At 65.7% G+C, this 19,886-nt stretch overlaps 2 protein-coding genes across 2 annotated transcripts in view; one reads left to right on the top strand and one right to left on the bottom strand.

Moving 5' to 3' along the window:
• Positions 1-2,223: 2,223 nt before the first annotated feature.
• On the bottom strand, positions 2,224-10,005 carry ATRAID (all-trans retinoic acid induced differentiation factor). Its single transcript, XM_084624093.1, has 7 exons — positions 9,852-10,005; positions 8,913-9,037; positions 8,193-8,264; positions 7,172-7,243; positions 6,850-6,971; positions 3,540-3,640; positions 2,224-3,141 (listed from the first exon to the last, which is right to left on the bottom strand). Exons 1-7 carry the CDS (start codon positions 9,951-9,953, stop codon positions 3,037-3,039), a joined length of 699 nt encoding a protein of 232 aa, XP_084480219.1. The 5' UTR covers positions 9,954-10,005; the 3' UTR covers positions 2,224-3,036.
• Positions 10,006-18,171: 8,166 nt separating this feature from the next.
• Positions 18,172-19,886, top strand: part of SLC5A6 (solute carrier family 5 member 6) — a 34,954-nt gene continuing 33,239 nt past the window's right edge. Inside the window, exon 1 of the mRNA XM_084623860.1 lies at positions 18,172-18,343. The gene's annotated coding sequence lies outside the window, so the exon portion shown is untranslated. The remainder of the gene's footprint in view (positions 18,344-19,886) is intronic.

Here is a 19,886-nt window from a genome sequence, read left to right on the forward strand (position 1 = left end):
GACGGGGTTAGTGCAGTGAAAGGAGGGAGCTAGGTTACCTCCAGAATGCCCTCAATGCACCAGGCTGCACCAGCCGTCCCAGGAGTTGGGGCCTCAGCCCCCTTTGTAAGTGGGGTCCCGGTCCCAGAAACGCACCCGTCGCCCTCTCCTCCTGCCCGTAGGTTGCCAAAGGCAGCCGGGGGCTCTGAGGCTGGTGCTGGGCCCTGCGGCTGGTGCTGGGCCCTGCAGAGGGCAGACGGTGGGGCAGAGGGCAGCACGGACTGGGCCTGTTCCCCCCAGGCCAGGCCTGTAGCAGTTGCAGCGGGGCTAGGCTTGGCCACGCTTTGACTCTCCTGTAGCTGCAGCCGGCCCCCCACTCAGCCCCTGGGGTTCAGTCATTGGACCCCACTCCCAGGGCTGCGCTGCTCGCTCCCCACAGCACCGACAGGGAGGCTGGGCCAGTGCTGGGATCCCCTCACTCTCAGCCCACCCGCTGGCCAGGAAGCCCCTTGGCTGGGGCAGGGAAGGAGCCCTCCCCCATCGCCGCTGCCCTCGTAACCCCTGGCACTGCTGGCGTGTGGGGCACCTGTGCACTGGGCAGAGGAGGTCTGTGCGGCTCCCTGCCCAGCCAGTGTCTCTCTGACTCCGGCACCTGCCTGATCCAGGTGCCGGGCAGCCCCGGTCCCGCTTTCTCTGCGGAACCAGGCCGTGGATCAGGGAGCCCCTCAGCCCAGCCTGGGGGGACCCCACCCTGTGTCACACAGGGAGGGTGAAGCCCCTGGGCTCCTGGCCCCAGTCATGGTCTCTGGGGCCCTCCCTTGCGCCACCCCGCTGTTGGGAACACTGGGGCATGGCCACTAGGTAACTTGAGGGGATGGAAGACCACAAGTGTCGATGAAGCCCCCTCGCACTAGGCCCCTGTGTCCTTGCCCCCCCCCTCCTGCCTGGAGGCACAACACCGCAATGCAGGGGGCAAGCACAGGGGCTCTGCCCAGGGCGCTCAGTGCTGCAAGCTCCCGGAGCAGGTGCCAGGGCTGGCTGCACTTGGCATTTCTTGATGCTTCTAAGTAGCACGAAACCCCAGGCTGAGAACTTCTCCCCAGACACGATGGCAGCTGGGCCCCCTGCCCTGGGACACCCGTCAGCCCCCCACTCCACTGCTGGCTGTTGCAAAGGGCCTGGCTCCGGGAGTGCTCTGCCCCACAGGCCCACTCAGCTGATGTGCCATGGACCCGGCTACACAGAAAGCAAGGCCCTGTATCGCGCTAGCTCTCTGGGAAACCCGGCTCAGCCCCTCCCCGACCCCTGGGAAGAGAGTCCAACGGGCAGTGCCCAGCAGCAGGCTGTGCCCGCCAGCCCACCAAGAGAGCTGGCCTGGCAGCATGGCCCGACAGCCAGGAGCCTGTGGCAATTTCACACTGGGGGGCAGGGCAAGGCCCAGCTCTTGGCCCCTCCAGGAGAATGGGGGCCAGCAGCTCTCGCGGTCACCCTGCTCCCCAGGAGCTGCAGAGCTGGGCCAAGGCACCTCTCCAGGAGGCAGGCTCCAGGCCACCCAGCTGTGGAAGTGGAAACATCTGCTAGAAATCCCGCGTCCACATTTCCCTGCGCACGGCATTTCCTCTTCGTGCATGCACGGCATGGGGCTGGTGGCACGGGCCCAGGCTTCACCCCCGCATGCAGGCCGCTGGCTGGATCCTCAGCTTCCCGGCCCAGGCAGGGACACATGAACGCTCATCCACGCCCCCGCCCGCACTGCAGCCCCAGGGCAGGGAAAGGGACCAGGCTGGCGCTCACCTGTAGAAAGCTGGCCCACTGCAAAGCTTCAATGCAGATGCTGCCTCAGCTGCGGGGCCGCTCCCCGGCCGTGGGCAGCCCCCGCCCCAGGCAGGAGCTCCGGCCTTGGCAGAATTCTCCCCTCCAGCAAGCGCCGGCCACACCGTGCATTAGGGCACCATAACAGTAGTGCCGGGGCGGGGGGACTTCACATCCCTGATTCTGCCTCGTGCCAACCTGGCCGGAGAACAGAGGCGCTAAGGGACTGGCTGAAACTGTCCCCCAGCAGGAAAGGGCCCGAGAAGCCAGAGCAGCTCCACTGACCGGGGGGTTTCCCTGCTCTCAGTAGAGCAGCGGAGGGGAAACCCCAGCTGAGAACAAAGGCCTGGGGCGGGCTGGGCTCTGGCAGGCATGGGAACTCTCTCCCAGGGGAGCTGCTCAAGGAAGGGAGGCAGAGACAGAGCCTGAAAATGGGGTGCACTGCAGCTTGGTCAGCCTTTAATCCTCATTTCCCTGGCTACCCCAGGGCTGCCTGTGCCATGTGCCAGGCCACAGATACACCCGCCTGTCTGCCCGCGCTGGCTGGGTGTCCCTGCAGACACTGGGGGTGCTGCTCCCCCAGATGATACACGTCTCCCCAGAGTCTGTCCCAGACTCGCTGCCTGGAGCTCCTGGGGTGGGGTGGGGGGCTGCAGTCCCAGGGACCCAGTCTTAGAAGGAGGTGAGGCTGTGTGGCTCACCCTGGGGGAAGAGTGAGACCCCGGGGGCTCTGGCCCACTGAAGGGCTCCTCCCAGAGACTGTTCCCAGGCTGGGGCATAGCCCAGCCCTGTGGGTCCAAAACTTGGGGCGGAGGGTGTCAGACCCAGAAGCCTCCACTCCACAGGGGACCTTGCAGGCCAGCGCCCACGTCCTGCTCAGAGAAGATCTGTGCTCGGGGAGCGGGCTGCTCCCCAGCCGCAGGCTCCAAGTGGGTGTGAGCTGTGCAGAGCACCCTGCAGGAGACTCACCTTGAGGGGGCAGGGCAGTGAGATTGGGGGACCCTAGGGGTGGTCTGGGGAGGGGCAAGGTGGGATGCCCAGTGCAGGCTGGGGCTGGGTCTCCTCCACTGGCACAGAACGAGGGGGTGCAGGCAGCCAGCGCAGACCGTTCCAGGGCGCTGCCCCCCAGAGTCCATCGGCAGGCGAAGCGAGGGAGCCAACACAGCGAGCTCAGTGGCTGGGGAGAAGCCCCAGCACAAGCCCCCCAGCCCAGTCTCCGCCCTTCCCCCGTCCTCCAGGAGGGGTTCAGGAGGCCTTGGCTTTTCGGCGCTGGGTGCCCCAGGCCAGCAGGGACAGGGTGGTCGTCACAGCTCCCAGGATCCCATAGAAGAGCAGCATGGGAAAGGTGCCCTGCAAAGCGAAGCCGGCGGGTGAGAATGACCGGGGGGCGGGGAAGGGAAGTCTGGGTGTCTGCTCCCCCCGCCCAGCGCACGTCTCCGGCCCTGGGGCCAGCCCAGAGGAGATTCCAGCCCTGGCTTGAGCTGCAGCAGCTCTTGCGTTGGCTCAGGATCCTGGCACGCAGCCAGCTGGAGTCCTGCGGCCTCCTGGCCACCTCCCCCCGATGAGGCTGGCGCTCCTTCAGCCAACGCTACGCCCTGAGCCCCCCTGCCGGAGAGCGCCAGATGCTACGGGGAGAGAGTCTGGATGGCCCCAGCCCCGGGGATCCCAGTGCTGCACCCTCCACACGTCTCCCCACAAGCGGAGATGGGCACCCGCCCGACACACGGCCAAGCCCCCCGGCCCCTCACCTCGCGCAGACACTTGTAGCCATGATAGCTCCCGGCGCACAGGCACTGGACGAGCCCAGGGCCGTCGGGGCTACACAGGGAGTTCTCCGGGCACAGCCAGGCTGAGCAGAACCAGACAAGAGACGAGGTTGGAACCGGGGCTGGGCCGAGACCCCCATGCTGCAGCAGGGAGCTACGCGCTGACAGTGTGGGGAAAGCCCAGCCCCTGGGGCTCGGCGGCGAGGGGTGCCCTTGCGGCGAGGTTCAGGGCACTGGGGGTGGGAGAACAGGCCCAGCCTGGTGGGGGAGGGCAGAGCCAGGCTGCCGAGGGCAGGGGCGGTGCTGGGCCCAGGCTGGGCGGTGGGGGGCTGTATTTCTGTTGCATGTTTCATTATGGGGTATGGCGGGGGAGCCCGGGGCAGGGAGGCGCGTGCAGGGTGGGTGGTGCTGGGCCCAGGCCGGGCGGGGGAGCCCGGGGCAGGGAGGCGCGTGCAGGGTGGGTGGTGCTGGGCCCAGGCCGGGCGGGGGAGCCCGGGGCAGGGAGGCGCGTGCAGGGTGGGTGGTGCTGGGCCCAGGCCGGGCGGGGGAGCCCGGGGCAGGGAGGCGCGTGCAGGGTGGGTGGTGCTGGGCCCAGGCCGGGCGGGAGGAGCCCAGGGCAGGGAGGCGCGTGCAGGGTGGGTGGTGCTGGGCCCAGGCCGGGCGGGAGGAGCCCGGGGCAGGGAGGCGCGTGCAGGGTGGGTGGTGCTGGGCCCAGGCCGGGAGGGAGGAGCCCGGGGCAGGGAGGCGCGTGCAGGGTGGGTGGTGCTGGGCCCAGGCCGGGCGGGAGGAGCCCGGGGCAGGGAGGCGCGTGCAGGGTGGGTGGTGCTGGGCCCAGGCCGGGCGGGAGGAGCCCGGGGCAGGGAGGCGCGTGCAGGGTGGGTGGTGCTGGGCCCAGGCCGGGCGGGAGGAGCCCGGGGCAGGGAGGCGCGTGCAGGGTGGGTGGTGCTGGGCCCAGGCCGGGCGGGAGGAGCCCGGGGCAGGGAGGCGCGTGCAGGGTGGGTGGTGCTGGGCCCAGGCCGGGCGGGAGGAGCCCGGGGCAGGGAGGCGCGTGCAGGGTGGGTGGTGCTGGGCCCAGGCCGGGCGGGAGGAGCCCGGGGCAGGGAGGCGCGTGCAGGGTGGGTGGTGCTGAGCCCAGGCCGGGCGGGAGGAGCCCGGGGCAGGGAGGCGCGTGCAGGGTGGGTGGTGCTGGGCCCAGGCCGGGCGGGAGGAGCCCGGGGCAGGGAGGCGCGTGCAGGGTGGGTGGTGCTGGGCCCAGGCCGGGCGGGAGGAGCCCGGGGCAGGGAGGCGCGTGCAGGGTGGGTGGTGCTGGGCCCAGGCCGGGCGGGAGGAGCCCGGGGCAGGGAGGCGCGTGCAGGGTGGGTGGTGCTGGGCCCAGGCCGGGCGGGAGGAGCCCGGGGCAGGGAGGCGCGTGCAGGGTGGGTGGTGCTGGGCCCAGGCCGGGCGGGAGGAGCCCGGGGCAGGGAGGCGCGTGCAGGGTGGGTGGTGCTGGGCCCAGGCCGGGCGGGAGGAGCCCGGGGCAGGGAGGCGCGTGCAGGGTGGGTGGTGCTGGGCCCAGGCCGGGCGGGAGGAGCCCGGGGCAGGGAGGCGCGTGCAGGGTGGGTGGTGCTGGGCCCAGGCCGGGCGGGAGGAGCCCGGGGCAGGGAGGCGCGTGCAGGGTGGGTGGTGCTGGGCCCAGGCCGGGCGGGAGGAGCCCGGGGCAGGGAGGCGCGTGCAGGGTGGGTGGTGCTGGGCCCAGGCCGGGCGGGAGGAGCCCGGGGCAGGGAGGCGCGTGCAGGGTGGGTGGTGCTGGGCCCAGGCCGGGCGGGAGGAGCCCGGGGCAGGGAGGCGCGTGCAGGGTGGGTGGTGCTGGGCCCAGGCCGGGCGGGAGGAGCCCGGGGCAGGGAGGCGCGTGCAGGGTGGGTGGTGCTGGGCCCAGGCCGGGCGGGAGGAGCCCGGGGCAGGGAGGCGCGTGCAGGGTGGGTGGTGCTGGGCCCAGGCCGGGCGGGAGGAGCCCGGGGCAGGGAGGCGCGTGCAGGGTGGGTGGTGCTGGGCCCAGGCCGGGCGGGAGGAGCCCGGGGCAGGGAGGCGCGTGCAGGGTGGGTGGTGCTGGGCCCAGGCCGGGCGGGGGAGCCCGGGGCAGGGAGGCGCATGCAGGGAGGCGCGTGCAGGGTGGGTGGTGCTGGGCCCAGGCCGGGCGGGGGAGCCCGGGGCAGGGAGGCGCGTGCAGGGTGGGTGGTGCTGGGCCCAGGCCGGGCGGGGGAGCCCGGGGCAGGGAGGCGCGTGCAGGGTGGGTGGTGCTGGGCCCAGGCCGGGCGGGGGAGCCCGGGGCAGGGAGGCGCGTGCAGGGTGGGTGGTGCTGGGCCCAGGCCGGGCGGGGGAGCCCGGGGCAGGGAGGCGCGTGCAGGGTGGGTGGTGCTGGGCCCAGGCCGGGCGGGGGAGCCCGGGGCAGGGAGGCGCGTGCAGGGTGGGTGGTGCTGGGCCCAGGCCGGGCGGGGGAGCCCGGGGCAGGGAGGCGCGTGCAGGGTGGGTGGTGCTGGGCCCAGGCCGGGCGGGGGAGCCCGGGGCAGGGAGGCGCGTGCAGGGAGGCGTGTGCAGGGTGGGTGGTGCTGGGCCCAGGCCGGGCGGGGGAGCCCGGGGCAGGGAGGCGCGTGCAGGGAGGCGTGTGCAGGGTGGGTGGTGCTGGGCCCAGGCCGGGCGGGGGAGCCCGGGGCAGGGAGGCGCGTGCAGGGTGGGTGGTGCTGGGCCCAGGCCGGGCGGGGGAGCCCGGGGCAGGGAGGCGCGTGCAGGGTGGGTGGTGCTGGGCCCAGGCCGGGCGGGGGAGCCCGGGGCAGGGAGGCGCGTGCAGGGTGGGTGGTGCTGGGCCCAGGCCGGGCGGGGGAGCCCGGGGCAGGGAGGCGCGTGCAGGGTGGGTGGTGCTGGGCCCAGGCCGGGCGGGGGAGCCCGGGGCAGGGAGGCGCGTGCAGGGTGGGTGGTGCTGGGCCCAGGCCGGGCGGGGGAGCCCGGGGCAGGGAGGCACGCATGGAGGCAGCACTGGACAAAGGCTGGCAGCAGGAGCGGGGGGTGGGTCTGTATTTCTGTTGCATGTTCCATTGCAGGTGGTGGTGAGGGAGCCCTGCCCTGGACACCTGCCCGGGATCCTGCCCCTGGTGCCTCCCAGTTCAGCTGCCATGGGTCTTCCAGCCTGGGGCCTCAGGGGAGCAGTCATGGGGGCCCTCACCCCAGCACCTTTCCAAGCCCCCCAACCCATCCTGTGGCCCTCCCCACTCCTTCCTGGGCCCCCCAATACTGAGCCCCTCTCTCCCCTGCACTGTACCAAGCTCCCCCGAGCTGTTGCAGGGGTTCCTCTGCCCCTGGCAGGTTCGACTGTCCCTGTGGGTGGTGATGCGGTCCCAGGCCATACTCCCTCCAGGGCACTCCAGGGCAAGCGGCAAGGATCTGGACAAGAGACAGTCAGAGGTGGGGGGCAGAGCACCCAGCCACGTGCTCACAGGAGCAGGGCTGCTCTGAGCCCCTTTCCCCAAGTCTCCCTGCTGAGCCCCTATCCATGCCCCCCTTTTCCTCCCAGCAGGACAGCACTGGTGCCCTCCTTGCCCCCAGGCCACAGGGCTGCAGGCCCCACCCAGCACGGCACTCACATGCTCTGCAGCCTGGTGAAGCCCTGGAAGGAGGCGTTGGGGATGTTCTCCAGGGGGTTCTCTGTCAGGTCACTGCAAACAGATGGATCCCTCAGCATTAAGCCTCCGCTCCCCCCGCTGCACCCAGGGCCTGCCCAGCACCCTGGGAGAACATGCGCACTCAGGCCTTCCCCCAGCCTGGAAAGAGCGCTTTCCCTGGGGCTGGGGTCCCCTCCCCACCCTAGACAGGGCTCTGGGCTGGGACTCTGGCTGCTATTCCCGCTCTGCCCCCGCCCTGTTGTGAGACCTCAGGAGAGTCTCTGCCCTGCCTGGGTCTGTCTTGTCTTGTCTCCCCTCCCACCCCACCCAGTCCTATCAGACTGGGGCCATCCATCCCAGCGAGACTAGTGCCCAGCACAATGGGACCCTCTAGGTCCAGGGTGAGGCTGTAACAAGGGCTGGGCGAGCAGGCGCACCAGGCCACCCCCCAACTCCTGGGGAGGATCCCCCAGCATTCCTGTGCCTTCACTCCTGGGGGGAAGGGGGGTGTTGCACTGCAGGGACCTGCCATAGTTAACAAAGGGGGAAGGGAGCATAACACACCCCCAGAGGGCACAGCTCCCACACCCAGGAGCACAGAGACCAGCATTCAGAGCAGCCAGCTGGGCAGGAGGGATGGGAGGCCAGAGCAGGAGTCAGGCACAAAGCTATTCCCCCAGCAGAGGGGGGCCTGGCTGGGGGAGCACCGAGGAGGGGCTGGGCGCTTCACTGCTCTCCAGCAGGGAGATGGGGCAGGGACCATCCCCCCAGTGAGTGCAGAACAAGCTCAGGCTCGTGCTGAGAGGGGACGGTCTAGTCCCCCCTCGCCCTTCTCCAGCAGTCTGTGGGGGATGGTGATGCAGCAGGTCCCGAGCCAGAGGAGCACAGAGGGTCTGGGGTTTGCACCCAGCCTCTCCCCGGCAAGGAGCTCCCTCCCCACCCCTTGCTCTAGAGCTTGAATTCCCAGGCCTCCCTACAGCCCCAGCGCGGTGGTTGGACTCACATGACAACAGCAGCACTGGCATCCGGGAACCCAGCACAGAGGAGCGTCAGGGAGCAGTTGCCCAGATCCAGCCTGGGGAAAGCAGAACTGTCAGAGGCACTGGGAGCCCCAATGCACCCCCACAAATGCTATCCCCTCCCCCATCCCTTCCTCCTCCCACCTGCCCTGCACATGACTCCATACACCCCGCCCCACCCCTTCCTTCTCCATGCAACCCAAGGCCTCCCTCTCCCCACCCCAACATTTCCCCTGTCCAAGGCAGGCACAAGGCCGGAGGGTCTGAGCTGGGCAGGGCTGGCTCCGTGAAGGGCTTTGCTGCCTTTCACACTCGGAGGCAGGGAGCTCCTACTGGCAACAGCAGATTCTGGGCTCTCCCGACCTGCACTTGGTTCTTCTGGGATGCAGAAACCCAGGTGGTGTCGCCTATGGGGGCTGCTCCCTGCCCCCCCAGGAACTCAGCAGATGTAGGGGTGAGGCACCCCCCTGCCCAAGTCTGCGCCTCTCCTACATATCTCACAACCAGCCGCCCCCTCAGCCTGGCAGCAGAGACCCACTGGGGCCCGGGCGCTGCCAACGCCCAGAACATGACCTCTGGGGGTAGACGTCCCGGCTGCCCCATTGCTGGCTGCTCACCCTGGTCTCACTCGCCTGGGGGCCGCGCGTGCCCAGGGCCCACTGCCCTGCCAGGCACAGGGGCGCCCCGCTCGTTCGCTCACTCACCCCACGATGGCACCCGGCTCCGGGCCGACGCAGCAGCGTCCCCGCAGCTCCAAGGCCGGGTGCGCCCTGCAGTAACTGGCCACGCTGGAGCCGTTCCGCGCCGGGCCCGGGCAGCAGCCGCACACCTGGGGGGGGGAGGGCAGGGGGAGTCAGGGGCCGAGCAGCCCCCCAAACTCTCCAGCCACCACCGCGGTGCCTGGCCCCACTCCAGGGCTGATCCCAGCCCGCAACTGCCTGAGCTCAGCGCGGCGCCACGCAGCGTCCGGCCAGAGCGCGGTGCCCCCGGCATCCCCGGACCGGACCGCGCCGACCGGGCAGGGTCCGGCCAGACACCCGGGTCCCCGGACCGGACCGGGCCAAGCCCCCACCCCCGGCAGGGTCCGGCCAGACACCCGGGTCCCCGGACCGGACCGGGCCAAGCCCCCACCCCTGGCAGGGTCCGGCCAGACACCCGGGTCCCCGGACCGGACCGGGCCAAGCCCCCACCCCCGGCAGGGTCCGGCCAGACACCCGGGTCCCCGGACCGGACCGGGCCAAGCCCCCACCCCCGGCAGGGTCCGGCCAGACACCGGGGTCCCCGGACCGGACCGGGCCAAGCCCCCACCCCCGGCAGGGTCCGGCCAGACACCCGGGTCCCCGGACCGGGCCAAGCCCCCACCCCCGGCAGGGTCCGGCCAGACACCCGGGTCCCCGGACCGGGCCAAGCCCCCACCCCCGGCAGGGTCCGGCCAGACACCCGGGTCCCCGGACCGGGCCAAGCCCCCACCCCCGGCAGGGTCCGGCCAGACACCGGGGTCCCCGGACCGGGCCAAGCCCCCACCCCCGGCAGGGTCCGGCCAGACACCCGGGTCCCCGGACCGGGCCAAGCCCCCACCCCCGGCAGGGTCCGGCCAGACACCCGGGTCCCCGGACCGGACCGGGCCGGGCCCCCGCCCTCACCGGGCTCCGCCCTCCCGCGCCGCCCCGCCAGGCCGCCAGCCCGAGCAGCAGCCGCAGGACCCAGGCGCGGGGCCCAGGCCCGCTCGCCCCCGGACACCCCATTTCCCGTTCGGAAGCGACACGTGACGCGGACGCGGGTCATGTGACGCGCGCTGCCCCTCTGGCGTCACATGATCGCAGCCGGCGCGTCACGTGGCACCTCCCGCCCGGCGCCGAAGGAGCCGGCCCCGCCCCCAGACCCTGAGCCCCGCCCCCAGGCCCCGCCCGCACCTCCCCGCGGCAGGCTCCGCCTAGGGGCGGGGTCTCGCCACGTGACCCTGCCGCAGCCCCGCGAGCCAGAAGATGGGGCCCCCCCGACCCCCCCAAGTGTGACCCGAGCCCAGTGAGCCTAGCTCTGCCCCCCTTGTGACCCCCCTCCCCACTCAGAGCCCTCCCTGTACCCCAGCCCTGCCCCCCAGTGACCCCCACTCAGAGCCCCTCCCTGTACCCCAGCCCTGCCCCCCAGTGACCCCCACTCAGACCCCTCCCTGTACCCCCCGCCCTGCCCCCCAGTGACCCCCACTCAGACCCCTCCCTGTACCCCCCGCCCTGCCCCCCAGTGACCCCCACTCAGAGCCCTCCCTGTACCCCAGCCCTGCCCCCCAGTGACCCCCACTCAGACCCCTCCCTGTACCCCCCGCCCTGCCCCCCAGTGACCCCCACTCAGAGCCCTCCCTGTACCCCAGCCCTGCCCCCCAGTGACCCCCACTCAGACCCCTCCCTGTACCCCCCGCCCTGCCCCCCAGTGACCCCCACTCAGAGCCCTCCCTGTACCCCCCGCCCTGCCCCCCAGTGACCCCCACTCAGAGCCCTCCCTGTACCCCCCGCCCTGCCCCCCAGTGACCCCCACTCAGAGCCCTCCCTGTACCCCAGCCCTGCCCCCCAGTGACCCCCACTCAGAGCCCTCCCTGTATCCCCCGCCCTGCCCCCCAGTGACCCCCACTCAGACCCCTCCCTGCCCCCCAGTGACCCCCACTCAGAGCCCTCCCTGTACCCCAGCCCTGCCCCCCAGTGACCCCCACTCAGAGCCCTCCCTGTACCCCCCGCCCTGCCCCCCAGTGACCCCCACTCAGAGCCCCTCCCTGTACCCCCCGCCCTGCCCCCCAGTGACCCCCACTCAGAGCCCCTCCCTGTACCCCCCGCCCTGCCCCCCAGTGACCCCCACTCAGAGCCCTCCCTGTACCCCAGCCCTGCCCCCCAGTGACCCCCACTCAGAGCCCTCCCTGTACCCCCCGCCCTGCCCCCCAGTGACCCCCACTCAGAGCCCCTCCCTGTACCCCCCGCCCTGCCCCCCAGTGACCCCCACTCAGAGCCCTCCCTGTACCCCCCGCCCTGCCCCCCAGTGACCCCCACTCAGAGCCCTCCCTGTACCCCAGCCCTGCCCCCCAGTGACCCCCACTCAGAGCCCTCCCTGTACCCCCCGCCCTGCCCCCCAGTGACCCCCACTCAGAGCCCTCCCTGTACCCCCCGCCCTGCCCCCCAGTGACCCCCACTCAGACCCCTCCCTGCCCCCCAGTGACCCCCACTCAGAGCCCTCCCTGTACCCCAGCCCTGCCCCCCAGTGACCCCCACTCAGAGCCCTCCCTGTACCCCCCGCCCTGCCCCCCAGTGACCCCCACTCAGAGCCCTCCCTGTACCCCAGCCCTGCCCCCCAGTGACCCCCACTCAGAGCCCTCCCTGTACCCCCCGCCCTGCCCCCCAGTGACCCCCACTCAGAGCCCTCCCTGTACCCCCCGCCCTGCCCCCCAGTGACCCCCACTCAGAGCCCTCCCTGTACCCCCCGCCCTGCCCCCCAGTGACCCCCACTCAGAGCCCCTCCCTGTACCCCCCGCCCTGCCCCCCACTGACCCCCACTCAGAGCCCTCCCTGTACCCCCCGCCCTGCCCCCCACTGACCCCCACTCAGAGCCCTCCCTGTACCCCAGCCCTGCCCCCCAGTGACCCCCACTCAGAGCCCTCCCTGTACCCCCCGCCCTGCCCCCCAGTGACCCCCACTCAGAGCCCTCCCTGTACCTCCCGCCCTGCCCCCCCAGTGACCCCCACTCAGAGCCCCTCCCTGTACCCCCCGCCCTGCCCCCCCAGTGACCCCCACTCAGACCCCTCCCTGTACCCCCAGCCCTGCCCCCCAGTGACCCCCACTCAGAGCCCCTCCCTGTACCCCCCGCCCTGCCCCCCAGTGACCCCCACTCAGATCCCTCCCTGTACCCCCAGCCCTGCCCTCTAGTGACCCCCACTCAGACCCCTCCCTGTACCCCCAGTCCTGCCCTCCCCATGTGACCCCCACTCAGAGTCCCCCCTGTACCCCAAGCCCTGCCCCCCAGTGACCCCAACTCAGACCCCTCCCTGTACCCCAGCCCTGCCCTCCCCATGTGACCCCCACTCAGAGCCCCTCCCTGTACCCCCTGGGGCCCTGCCATCCCCTTGTGACCCCACTCCCCACTCAGACCCCTCTCTGTACCCCCCAGCCCTGCCCCCCTTGTGACCCCTCTGCCCCCCCGTGACCTCCACTCAGAGCCCCCCCTCTACCCCCAAGTCCTGCCCTCCCCTTGTGACCCCTCTGCCCCCCTGTGACCCCCACTCAGAGCCCCTCCCTGTACCCTCAGCCCTGCCCTCCTCTTGTTACCCCCTTGTGAACCCCCTGCCCCCCAGTGACCCCCCACTCAGAGCCCCTCCCTGTAACCCTGTGAACCCCCCAGGCTTGCCCTCCCCATGTGACCTCCCTGCCCAGAGCCCCGTTCCCCTTAAGAGTGACCCCCCCAAACCCCTCCTTCCCCGTGTGACAGTTTATACCATGATCGTCACCACTTTTACAAGACTATTGTAAATTTAGTACAAAATTGCCTTGCGAGGTCTCATTTGGAAACTCATAATCTGCTGAACAATATTGTCCCGGTAAAATGTGTGTATCCACATTGTATGTAACGGGTACAAGATTCTCCTGTATACCACTGCTGTAAGGTACTCCAGAGTTAGAAAGGCAGGCCCAAACTAGTCTTCAGAGACAAAGACACACTGGCACCTCAGCCAGATGTTAATGGACCATCAGCTGCTTCAAGGGCCATTCTCTGGCGGGGGAAGGTGTGAGCAAGACAGTTACATTTCATCACAAGGAGGGTTCAAACCTCACAGCCACAAGAGGCGTTTGTCCCCAGGACTCAGCAAGGATGTTTCCAACACGAGACGTTGAATTATAAAGAGGGGCAGAAAACGCCTGAGCTCACGCTCCTCCTTCATCTCTGCTCGTGACATCGAGGACTCTCACAGATGGCGGGCGGGGGAGTCCTGGCTGCAGGCTTTTCAGCCCGTACAGACTGCTCTCAGCTTCTGGGGAGAAAAACCTTTTGCTTGTGAGTTTACGGAGTTGTTCAGTTCGGCATTAACTCGTGTTTTAGCTTTTTATTTCCTCTGTAACCAATCCGGACTTCCATACCTCATTAGCTGCAGTTACTTCAAATCTGTCTGTTCCTCCTGTGGCCGCTGAACTTGTGTCTAGCCAGTGCGTTTGGGTGACAGTGCACGGGAGGCTCCGCCTGGGACAACGGAGCTGGGGCCTATCGTTTCCATTGATGACAGGACGGACTTGAGCCGGCCTTGTCCGGCAAGGTGCTGGGCAGTACAAGACGCACGTTTCCGGGGGAAAGCCTGGGGCTGGAGAGTCTGCTGCGGTTCTTCTGCCATGCTGGTAGCACTCGGTGCTGTGTCCCTGGGAGCAAGACACGTGCTGGAGGCTGGGTGGTAGCCGGCCAGGGGTGGCTGTTCCCCCGCAAAGCGGTGTAAAAGGCACCCCAGGCTGGAGAACCGAGGGGACACAGCTGGTCACAGTGCAGACTGTCCCCTGGGAAATGTCACACCCCCATGCCCAGAACCCTGCTCTCCCAAGAGTGACCCCAAGCCCCTCCCTCCCCATGTGACCCCCCACTGCAGAACTCCGCTCCCCCCAGCATGACCACCCAGAGTCCCTCCTCCCAGTGTGACCCCCTGCCCAGAGCCCTGCTTTCCTGTGACCCCCCCAGAGCCCCTCCCTCCCCATGTGACCCCCCCACCCCAGAGCACCACCCTACTCCTGTGACCCCCTGAGTGCCCCCTCCCTCTGTGACCCCCATGCCAGAGCACTACCTTCCCGAGTGTGAACCCCCCACCCCAGAGCAGGAGCGCTGCCCTCTCCATGTGTGACCCCCCCATCATGATTCACAGGGTTGGGGGCTATGGCCCAGCCTTGGAACAGTCTCTGGGAGGGGCCTTCAGTGACTCAGACCCCCCCGGGGTCTCACTCTTCCCCCAGTGAGTGATGTAACGATGCTGGTTCTGGCGGGACCCAACGGAGAGTGCCGATTCAGGACAAATTGCTTAGAGCAGGGCAGTCACAGCCCAAGGCTGGGGTTTCTGTGCACCCCAAGGCAAACCCAACCAGCCAGACAGAGAGGACTTCGGTCTCACCCCACTGGCTAACCACAAGTCACACAAGCAATTCCCTCAGACACTCCAGTTTCCCAGTATCCCCACCAGTGCCCCTCGTTGTGGGGACAGATGGTGATGGAAACCAATACCCCTGTAAAAGAAAAAAGGTTCCCTCGATCCCAAAGGACCAAGCCCCAGACCCAGGTCAATATACAAGTCAGATCTTACCCACAAATCACACTGTTGCCAATCCTTTAGAATATAAAATCTAAAGGTTTATTCATAAAAGGGAAAAGATAGAGACGAGAGCTAGAATTGGTGAAATGGAATCACTGACATACAGTCATTGCAAAGTGCTTGGCTGAGGCTTGCAGCAGTGATGGAATAAACGGCAGGTTCAGATCAAGTCTCTGGAGAACATCCCCAGCTGGGAGGGGTCCTTCGGTCCTTGGTTCAAAGCTTCAGTGTAGCCCAGTCCTTCCAGAGTATGAAGCAGGATTAAAGACTGGATGGAGACGAGGCATCAGCCTTTTATAGTCTCCTCCAGGTGTAAGAACCCCTCTTTGTTCTTACTGTGGAAAATTACAGCAAAATGGAGTTTGGAGTCACAGGGGCAAGTCCCGGCACACTTTGCTGAGTCCCCAGGCGCGTCTGCCTTCTCTCAGAGGGTCAGTTGTGTCCCTGATGGTCCTTACTGGGCCGTCCAGCCGGCTGGGCAGAGCTGAGGCCAACGTGTCTGGGGTGTCCGCCGGAAGCAGAGCACAAGTTTGAACCACAGACAGGACAGAGCCAATATTCGTAACTTCCACTACAAAATGATACCCACATCCAGACAGCACAGTCCTAACCAGCCAACCATCACCTCTCCATAGACCCCTTACACGACAACCTCTGTACAACATGTGCTGCAAATATAGAACAGTGCTCGCAACAGTGATCGCTACAGGTACAGATTATGTCAATAACCTCACGCGGCCTCACTGCCTCCTGACACTGGGCCCCTGGGCCTGCAGCCCCCCGGGAGCTCTGGGCAGCAAGTCTGGGACAGACCCTGGGCAAGACTTGTACAATCTGGGGAAGCAGCGTCCCCCGCCCCCTCACCAGCGTCTGCAGGGACACCCAGCCAGCGCGGGCAGACAGGCGGGTGTATCCGTGGCCTGGCACATGGCACAGGCAGCCCTTGGGTAGCCCAGAGAAAAGAAAGTTACAGCAGAGTCCGTCCTGGTTAGCACAGAGCCCTGTCCCTCTAACCCCTGTTTGTCCCAGTTTGTGGGCCCCCAATAAGCCCTCAGCAGCCAACTCTTAGCCACCCCCCTCACCCTCACCTCCCCAGTATTTTGTTCACAAGCTGGGCAAACACAATACCTTAAACTGGGGCAACAATTTGGTTCCCTGTGGAATTAGCATCCTGGGGTCTTTCCCCATTTACCCCTTGTGGGGGCATTTGCCCCTCGGCTTCTCCAGCTCCAGGTCATGCTTGCACTGCTTCTGGCCAACTCATTCCCTCTCTCAGTCTGCTAGTCTCTGTGGCTGGAGCTCCAATTCCCAGTGCTTTAAATCCCAGTCACTGGTACAAGGACCCTGCTCAGTTCAGTCTGGAAGCAGGAAAAGATGTGACAAAGTTTATAACATTTCTATGAAGGCTATGCATGCCTCAGTTTCCCCAGTGTGCTCCATTGTCACTTGGAGGGAGGAGTCTGCTTTCAGCAGAGGCTCAGAGACACTGCTGTGAATGGTGTCCAGCTGTCTGGGGCCTTAGGTCCCATCTCAGTGGAGGATCTGAGAAGACAATGGCAGATCCAATCACCGGGACTTTGGTATCTCTGGGTTTCCTAAGGAGAGGTGGGGAAGTCGCTGTCCCTCTGGGCCATCTTGGTTGCTAGGTATCAAAGCCCTGGTGACCGGCCTTGTCCATGGCCTCCCAGTGCTCCGTGGATGTGGGGCTTAGGCACACACACGCTTCATACAAACATGACAAAAAATTCCTCCTGGGTCACATCTCTCCCCACTTTGTGACCGAACGGAGCAGGGTCATTTCCACCAGGGACCTGGCCCCCGTCAACAGAGCTGAAGAAGTGGGGATTGGAGCTGCATGGGGAACTGGGTCTTGAGGCCCTGGCTGCTCTCTCTGCCCCTGCCCTGCTGCTGCTTCTGTCACTCTCCGAGCCTCTTGGAGCCCTGCTTGGTTCTCGCACCGACCGTCCTCCAGCTGTGTGACCAGCTGCCCCTTGCTGAGCTGCCCCACACGTAATGTCTCTCCCTGCACAGGCTTGCGACCTCCCTCTCAGGGAGATGGTTTTCTTGCTGTTTCCTTTAACTAGCCTTGTTTTACAGCCGCACACCACTTCCTGCAAAGTACTTCTTGTGCATTCAGCATCCCACCTCTGCCATCACTTGTGTATTAGCCTGCCCAGAGAGCAAACAGATCTTCCCCCCCACTAGGTAACAATGATGCTTAGAGGGGAAACTGAGGCATACATAGGCTTCATACAAATATTACAAAAATATTCCAACTTCATCATACCCACTCCACCTCAGAACAGGTGCACGGCCCTCCCCATGTGTGACCCCCCCCCCAGAGCAGGAGCACTGCCTACCCCTGTGTGACCCCTGCCCACTTCAGAACAGGTGACCCTCCCCAACCCAGAGCAGGAGCACTGCCCTCCCTCTATGTAACCCCTGGCACAGGAGAGCTGCCCTCCCACTAAGTCACCTCTGTTCCGACTCCTGCTCCCGTGTGGTGCTGCACCCCTTCCACCCCCCAGGATTCCACCAAGCGTGCTCACACCCACACGCTTGCACACACACACTCGTGCACGCGCTCGCTCCCAGGCACGCTCACTTGTTCCTAGATGCTTGTGCACACATTCACTGGTCATATGCTCTTTGCCTCTGTTATTTCCTGTCCCTGAGTCACTGCCCCTTGTTTTCCCTCCTGCAGCTCGGATGGCAGGTTAACGAATGCAGCATTCCCTCCCTGCCCTTTGGACCTGCCTGCAGGCTGTGGCCCTGTTTGCCTGGGCTGCAGAGAGCTGCCATTCTGGTTAAAATGTAATGCTGACATTGGGTGTTAAACTCCTCTCTGAGTCCGAGCCAGGCCTGCCCAGCCCCTTGTCCCTCCCAGGAACTCACTGCTTAGAAAGGTTTCAGAGTAGCAGCCGTGTTAGTCTGTATTTGCAAAAAGAAAAGGAGGACTTGTGGCACCTTCGAGACTAACCAATTTATTTGAGCATAAGCTTTCGTGAGCTACAGCTCACTTCATCGGATGCAGTGAGCTGTAGCTCACGAAAGCTTATGCTCACCTTAAGTGATCACTCTCGTTACAGTGTGTAGGTAACACCCATTGTTTCATGTTCTCTGTGTATATAAATCTCCCCACTGTATTTTCCACAGTATGCATCCGATGAAGTGAGCTGTAGCTCACGAAAGCTCATGCTCAAATAAACTGGTTAGTCTCTAAGGTGCCACAAGTCCTGCTTAGAAAGAGCAGGAGGGAAATGGACTTTGCTCTCTGATGTAACGGGAGATCTCACGTCATCCCAGCCTGCCCGTCCTTGGCTGTGGGGGGCAAATTGCTGCGCTAAGGACTCTGAACTAACGCCCTGCCTGGGGGTGGGGGTGGGGGATACACCCTGGAGTGGCTGGGGGGGCCCCCAGCTCACTGGGGAGGAGGACACGGGACACAGCATCCTTTCCTTGACCACCAGCGCCTCCGCACTCGAGCCAGCGTGTGGCCCAAGGGGCTCGACCCTGCAGCTCCCAGCCAGACTGGCCACCAGTGCTGCCCTTGCTGTGTGTGACCCCGGCCCCGGGTCAGCAGGAGGGGGCAGAAGGGGAGGGACATCGTGCAGGGCAGGGAGATTGCTGCCCTGCATTCCTTGGCAGCACACTCATGGGTCCTGGATGCTATCCAGGCCCCAGGGCCCAACACACATTATCAGAGCAGCCGCAGAGCGGGCAGAAGGAGGTGCTGGGCTGACGTGTGGCCCTGGGGGGCAAAACACAGGGAGGAAGATCAGCCTGGCAGTTAAGGAGCAGCTCCCCTGCCGCCCCCAGGTGAGTCACTCAGTGTCTCTGGGTCACAGCTCCCCTCTGTAACCTGGAGCCGGTGCCCTACTGCTTAGGCAGGCCAAGGGTGTGGCATTGCAGACCGTACTCCTCCGAGTGATCTTAGGGTGATACGTTACGGCACTTCTAGGCAAGCCAGGGCATGGGAGATGTCACTGGAAAGGTTCTCAAATAAATGCTCAAATAAATGGGTTCGTCTCTAAGGTGCCACAAGTCCTCCTGTTCTTTTTGCGAATACAGACTAACACGGCTGCTGCTCTGAAACCTGGAAAGGTTCTGAGTCACTGAATACGATTATCCTATTTGTAGGCGTGTATCCTTTTGATATCTGAATTAGGAATATTGTCTATGCATCTATCACAAATGACAGGTTTCAGAGGAGCAGCCGTGTTAGTCTGTATCCGCAAAAAGAACAGGAGGACTTGGGGCACCTCAGAGACGAACCCATTTATTGGAGCATCAGCTTTTGTGAGCATCCGATGAAGTGGGCTGTAGCTCACGAAAGCTCATGCTCCAATAAACTGGTTAGTCTCTAAGGTGCCACAAGCCCTCCTGTTCTGATTTAATAATTTTATTAAGATAATGTTGAAGTAGAAAGAAAACGGTACAGAGTTTAGGCATAGAAGTTTCTGGTTATCAGGGAATAAGGTACAGATTATTAAGGGGTGCGAAATTCGGTTTAGGAGCGGGTGGCGTAAGGAATACATCATCTGCAATCTCCCCGATTGGGGGTAAAAGGTTAACGGGTCAAAGTACAGACATTGAGCTATGGGGGTATGTTGTCCATATAATGGCTATGTTCACGTGTGGAGTATAATGAGCGGATACGAGGATGAGGATGGATTTACCCTCATTTGGTGGGATTTAATGTTCAGTGAGTTTATGGTTCCAGTTCATACAGACCAGTGGAAAAAGCCTCTCAGTCCCTTTCCCATAGTGGATGCACGATGCCGTACCGGCTCACACCTCCTGGTACTGTCGGTGGCCGGTGATGTGTTCCTTGTAGATGTCCCTGGACCATCGGATGGTGTCTGAGACCATGAGGCGTTGCATGAGCCGTGCGTAGCGTCGACCGATCCCACAGGTCCGCAGCCCACGCTCGTGGCAGGGGTCCCAAGCGCCCAGGGCTCCAACGATCAGGGCATCCATCTGCACCTCGTAGCCCTTTGCTCTCAGGGTGGTGGCCAGGGCGGTGTATTTTTCCAGCTTACGAGCTCAGGCTTCGCGGAAGGCCAGGGTCCTGTTCTCGAAGGAGACCGTGATGTCGACGAGGATGATCTCTTTCTGGGCCTCGTCGGTGATGACCACGTCAGGTCGCAACTGGCTGTCAGTCCTGGGGATGGTGCAGTTCATGGCGACCTCCCCCAGGCGCGGTGCGATGGCTTTCACCAGGCGGTTCTAGATGGCGTTGTGGTGCAGCTGCCAGGCTCTGGAGTGGGGCTTGCAGCTGCACAGGACGTGGGGCAGGGTCTCGTTGGAGTAGCCGCACTTCCTGGAACACTCGTCTCGGTTCCCGTGGCGGACGGCTCTG

Source organism: Lepidochelys olivacea (genome assembly GCF_965140295.1).
Source record: "Lepidochelys olivacea isolate rLepOli2 genome assembly, chromosome: 3".
NCBI lineage: Eukaryota > Metazoa > Chordata > Testudines > Cheloniidae > Lepidochelys > Lepidochelys olivacea.

Bases quoted from the DNA above. Each gene is read 5' to 3' on its own strand.
- ATRAID (XM_084624093.1), bottom strand. From the start codon at position 9,953: ATGGGGTGTCCGGGGGCGAGCGGGCCTGGGCCCCGCGCCTGGGTCCTG. The intron at 8,265-8,912 runs GTGAGTGAGCGA...TGCTTTCCCCAG, and splicing joins GAGCCGGGTGCCATCGTGGG to GCTGGATCTGGGCAACTGCT. The intron at 6,972-7,171 runs GTGAGTGCCGTG...TCTCTTGTCCAG, and splicing joins TTCACCAGGCTGCAGAGCAT to ATCCTTGCCGCTTGCCCTGG.